Source organism: Agrilus planipennis, unplaced genomic scaffold (genome assembly GCF_000699045.2).
Source record: "Agrilus planipennis isolate EAB-ADULT unplaced genomic scaffold, Apla_2.0 scaffold74, whole genome shotgun sequence".
NCBI classification, from domain to species: Eukaryota; Metazoa; Arthropoda; class Insecta; order Coleoptera; family Buprestidae; genus Agrilus; species Agrilus planipennis.
In genome coordinates, this window is record NW_020438975.1 from 1,224,128 (window position 1) to 1,229,975 (window position 5,848).

Consider the following 5,848-nt stretch of genomic DNA (forward strand, 5'->3'; position numbering starts at 1 on the left):
AGCAAATTCTTTTGAACGTTTTGGTCCGCCCAGTAGATAATTTTGACGGACGAAGTGACAAAAATTCGGAAATTACACAGTGGGCAGTGTTAAAAAGTAATTTTGCTGTCTAATTAACACTTTTTTTACTGGCAAAATTTCAGTTATGAATTTTAATACCTTGCAAACGGTGCAACGTTTTCAAAATGTGAGTATTAACCAATAAAAGCCACAGTGAATCCTATTTAATTTGTAAGTTTGCAAACTTTTATTAAAATTTCTATTTTCAGCTTCTACGACCATTTAGACAGTTTGGAAAGTGTACTTCGTTATGTCACTATATAAAGGGATTTAAATGTAATCAAGCAAAATTACCAGTGATTGTCGGGAATGCCCACAAAAGTATCGACAATCCAATTATAGAATACCCCAATTTCATCAACTTAATCGAAAAATTATTTGTTACGATAAATTCAACGGCAAATAATCATCAAACTCGACATTACGTCATCCAGCGTAAAACCAGTTCCAAAGAAAAAACGAAAAAAGTTGCATACGCCACCAAAACCTGCCAAAAATTAATTCAGTTCAAGAAGAAAACCAAACACAAAACGTTTTCGCATTCCGTTTTTGACAAACATGTTTTACTATTAAAAAGAAACTCAACATCGAAAGACAACACAGCTGTCTCAAAGAAGCCAATGATTCCAAACAGTCTGAAGAACCTGATGCTGAAAAGAGTGACAAACCTTTTACTGACACCAAATTCTTTTCATAGGGAACACGAATTACTTTCTGCAGCTAGACATGAACCCTCTGTACGTTTGACGTCCTCTTGGGCTTTCACAAAATATACGAAAAATAGAAGATCGTCACTCCAAGCGCAAAAATTAAGTAGCAAACAAGAAACTGTAGAAAAGGCTCCGAAAACAGATCTCCAAGGGTCGGAACAGAATAAACCCAACAGCCAACTTATTATTAGACAGAATGTAGACCTAATCCCTTTAACACATGTAAAAGAAATTGAAGACTCAATACCAACTGTAAATGCGTTAACTAAAGACGAAATCCAAAAACAGAAAATCACCACAAAATCTTTGGAAACAAATGCACCTCCAAAAGGCGAAGAGCCAGTAAGACCTTCACAAAAAAAAGTGATTAATAACAAAACTAGTAAACCAGTGAACTCTAAAACGTCCCAACGATCAGGAATCCACTCAATGAATCCCTACACTAGCAACGTTTCTGTAACTAATGCGATCATCTCTAAAATAAACGAATCAAAAAATAGGTCAGCCAACATAAAATTTCCCTCAAGACACAGTGCAGTTTCTTCCCCGCGCAAACTCAATATCGATACACTTGTACGTAAAGAATTTAAAAGGGAAGAAAAATTGAGCGATTCTGACCTAACTAAACTCATAACTGTTTCGAACAGGAGCAAAGTCTTTGAAACCGCCAATAATCTAGAGGTCAATTCCAAAGAAATTCTCAGGAACTTTGCCAAATCACAGTCGCAAAAATTAGTCGAGCACAGGAGGCACCAGGACACCGAAATTAAACAGAATCAATGGAAAACGTTACCAACAAGATGTCAATATGTTACCGATGCTTCAAACCAGTTTAAAACATTCACGGAAACAAAAAAAGTTACAAATACCTCCTTATCGGTACTATCAGGGGATAAGTTGGGAAGTAACAGCATTCTAGCCAAAGAAAAAACGAAACCTTGCTTCGGAGGAAAACATAGCTCAACATGGTCAAAGACACACCAGTCGAACAAATTCACTATCAAACATGACTGCAAAAAATTTAGTCTGCTACATTGGAGACAGAAAAAGTGCGGACGTGACGATAAACAATCATGCATGATAAAAGATCATTCAAGGGTTAACAAACGTAACTTTCTCAATATATTGGCATATATTTTTAATCAACTTCACTTTTTTTTGACGTGACAGCGTCTTATAATTCGATGGAGCGGGCTGCACGCACGAAAAAACATGACTCATGCGGCGTTACCTCGCTCTGAGGCGTTCCATTTAAGGCTTGAAGTGCAAGCGAGAGCGCGGAACGAGCGACAAAGAGGCACAATCGGCCTCCGCGTTCGGCAGCGTTCGACATCTGTCTCTCTCCTACTTGAGTGAGCGATGCGTCCGCGTGGACAGCTGCTATACAATAATACATTTCCATTTACCTCCTTCTCTATATCCATACAAAATATCTATCAAACGAATAAAATTAAAATTTTCTTTTGAAAAATGAAACCATTCCATCAGTATTTTCTTATGACGTTGTCACGTTCAACTATCGTCAGTAAACCGACTTTACAGACAACCGATTTTTTTTACAGAACAAGAACAGTCCTGTCCGAGATGTCAAAACCCCACCCCTTGTTGTCCACCCCCAAACCCATGCGACCTCCCCGCGCTGACCCCCAAAAAGAAAAACGATAAATTGTCAAGCTGGCACAACCAAAGTGGTGACGTAATGCAATATGGGCTCACGCCAAAACACAAAGGTCAAATTAACCCCATGTCCCTCTTTTTCTTATTAATCACCAACTTCTTCGTTACAATAGAAGAAGAAGCTTTAAAAGGTCGATGTTGTCCTTCACCTGACCCATGTTCACCTCCACCACTAACCCCTGTAAAAAAGAAAAGGTACTCCACATCGGCTTGCAATCCAGGAAAGACCCTTAGCAACGTTTCACCACCGTTGCCATCACCAAAACCTGATGATGTTGTAGAATTATTGACCATGGTCGTTCCTGTTACGAAAGGCATTCCTTCCAGTGGAGTCCAGAATAGATCGTCGTCTGAGAAGTCCAATTTATCGAATAGCAACACCAAAATTCCACCTGTACCATCACACGAAACCACAGAACTGGGAAACGACCAATGGTTATCCAAATTTAAATTTACATTTCCTCGGAGGTTGAAGAATATAAGAAGCATTTCAGCTTTAAATTTGACAGAAGAAAGCAATGTGAAAACGAAAAGCGAACCTACTCACCCGTTGAGGAATCTAATGCAATACGGACTCGTTCCGAAAAAGAAGTCTCAGAAAAACGAAATCAAAGACACGAAAAATGATCTCCTTTCTCTCGACCCTTCGAAGTCCTACAATACGTACTTCAGAAAGATATTATCGTTCGAAGATATATCAACATCAGGAAAGACACGTCCCAAAAAACGAAGATCATTCTTGAAAATTCCAGCATATTCGAAATCCAATCCTGATCTGTCTACCATGAAATCGAACAATTTAAAAAATGGTACATCGAAGACTCCCATCAAGGAGCTTACCAATATTGATGATGTGATAAAGAAACTCACTACAAAACATCCTCGAATTTATGATCGAAAACTCAATATCGATGGTATCTTTGAAACCGCACGGGACGATCCGCCTGCAATATCACCAGCATTTACAGAGAAAGTTTTAAAGAGGACAGAAGTGGCTCATCCGATACCACAAACTATTCCAACCAACAGGCGTCCCGTGGTTATAAAAGCTCTTGTCGGTCAATCCAACAAGGTTGAAAAATCGACAGGCTCTAATCCATCCCTTTCCGTGACTAGCTGGAGAAGCGTAAGTGCCCCGTCACTGAATTCGTTCAACGTAAACCTCTGCATATGCCGATATATAAGTTCGAAACCAAAAGACAACAATTTGATCACTTCCAAATCCGAAATAATAATTCGAAAAGACACCCTGTGTAAAGGAGGTGACTTCGAACTGAGGGAAAATTATGCCTCCAACTGTAATTGTAATACAAAACCTCCAAACAAACCCAAACGTAAGTTTAAGTCTTTTACTATTTATACATATAATCCACCAAATATCATCATCATAAGGTCGTCAGTCCTAAGACTGGTTGGTTAGGCACCTCCACTCCTTTCCTATCATGAGCTAATCTTCCCATAAGTATTTGCAAACAGTAATCTAATCTAGGCTAACCCCTACCCCTCTTAACTCGCCTTTCTGACTCTAATATGTCTCTGTCTAAACCTTCATGAGAAGGTGTCCTACCAACCTAATTCACCTATTTCTTATTGACTTCAATAGAGTCCTCTATTTTCCTATCTTTTCTAATAGCTCTTCATTTCTAACCTTCTTTATCCTCTTCTGTATCCTCATCATCCGTCTGTAACACCACATTTCGAAGGCTTCTAACCTTTTCTTTTCCGCAGCGCCCACCGTCCATGTTTCGCGCCCGTTCCAAACATACACCTTTAACAATCTTTTTTTATATTAATTTGAAATCATTTTTTCGAGTTTTTATTTACCCACTACAAACTACCTCAAATCAATGAGGGAAAAATTGTTGCTGTTGTCACACCCCCGCCGGGAATCGAACCCGGGACCTTTGGCTTTACGCACCAACGTTCTACCACTAAACTACGAGAGGTGACAACTGCAACCACGACCAACCTTGAAGGTGTTAAAAACAGTGGCATAATATGCCAAAAAGTACTACAGTTGTAAAAAATTTGTACTTCCTGTACTTCCCCACAATTAAGGGCGAACCATCGGTTTCATTTTGGAGTAATATTTTACGTTTTCACCCTGATTAGCTCAGAGTCTTCATTCATTGTTGAACATGGGGATGATATGGAAACTGTAATGTATATTCTAGAAATTTATTCATCCATTCATTGGAAGGTTAAAATTTAAATCCGTTTTCATCTCATACCCCCTGTGTGTACCTACATATGTCTCTATGATATGTAAATACAGATTTAGCTTATTTCTCCAGAGAAATCGCTGATACTGCTCATTTAAACTACAAGCTGCTCAGTATCGATTATTATTGGTGTAGCTTATTTGCTACCTAGTTGGAGAAATATTGTCGTTTTCGAAAGTACCTTACGTTGACGAAAAACGTTTGTCTTTACGTTTATTGAATTCACGCGTCAAAAGAATGAAATAAGAANAATTAATTACATATTAATCCACTATTAAGTAACTAACAATCTCATAGAATAATCTTTTTCTAATTTCTAAATTAATCGTTCGCGATCATAGAAGTGACTTCATTTTATTAAAGGCGACCCGACCCTGTGCTATCCTCTGCTTTATATCCCTACTACTCCTTCCGTCCTGACTTATCTGACTTCCTACATACCTAAAATCAGCCAAATAGAGAAACAAATAATCTGAATTCATTATTTGTAGCCGATAAGGAGAATCAGTTTGGCCTACGACCAGCGAAGTTGACAAAAAAGGAGAGTGATAGATTGGGAACTTGTTCAGCGTGCACTTCACAAAAACCGAAAGGTAATTCGTGCGACAACCATACCTTAAATTTACTGTATTTACGTGATTTCTGTTGTGCAGAAAGAACTGATCCTAAATGTCGTAATCGAACTTCAGGCTCTGTCATACAAATAAACATCAAAGCTCAGATGGAACAATCCAAATCAGGTAATATTCATGCTGTGACCACATGTGAATTGGACTGTCACTATTGTTCAAAACTTCTAATACAAAAACCTCGCAATTTTAAATAATCTGCATAAGGTAAAAGGCCCAGTTTCTGACACTCTAAGAGTGACACCTGAGATTATATTACGATAACTATAATAATATTTAATTAGAATAAATAATTTTTATACTATAAACAAGTTCAGAGTTTCTAGAAAAACTCATATACGCGATATAATTATTTGAAGCGAATTAGTAATTTTAATTAATGATTTAAAAAGTGATGTTTGAAGACCCAGTTTCTGACACTTAAAATTTCTTGTGTTGTAGTTTCTGACACTGCCATCGGCCTAGTTTCTGACACTCATATTTGGTAATGATTCTCTCTCGGTTAAATTATGTATTATCAGGTTTAAATAAACTATAAGTAATTAAGTAT

The 5,848-nt window shown here is 37.7% G+C and overlaps 1 protein-coding gene across 1 annotated transcript; it reads left to right on the plus strand.

The window, feature by feature from the left end:
* On the plus strand, positions 1–5,495 carry LOC108734824. Its single transcript, XM_018466518.1, has 6 exons — positions 1–187; positions 270–1,878; positions 2,333–2,500; positions 2,561–3,781; positions 5,161–5,262; positions 5,323–5,495. Exons 1-6 carry the CDS (start codon positions 146–148, stop codon positions 5,493–5,495), a joined length of 3,315 nt encoding a protein of 1,104 aa, XP_018322020.1. The 5' UTR covers positions 1–145.
* Positions 5,496–5,848: the final 353 nt, after the last annotated feature.

Coding starts and splice junctions, on each gene's coding strand:
- LOC108734824 (XM_018466518.1), top strand. CDS start 146: ATGAATTTTAATACCTTGCAAACGGTGCAACGTTTTCAAAAT. Junction 3,782..5,160: donor ACCTCCAAACAAACCCAAAC/GTAAGTTTAAGT, acceptor CATTATTTGTAG/CCGATAAGGAGAATCAGTTT. Junction 5,263..5,322: donor CACTTCACAAAAACCGAAAG/GTAATTCGTGCG, acceptor TCTGTTGTGCAG/AAAGAACTGATCCTAAATGT.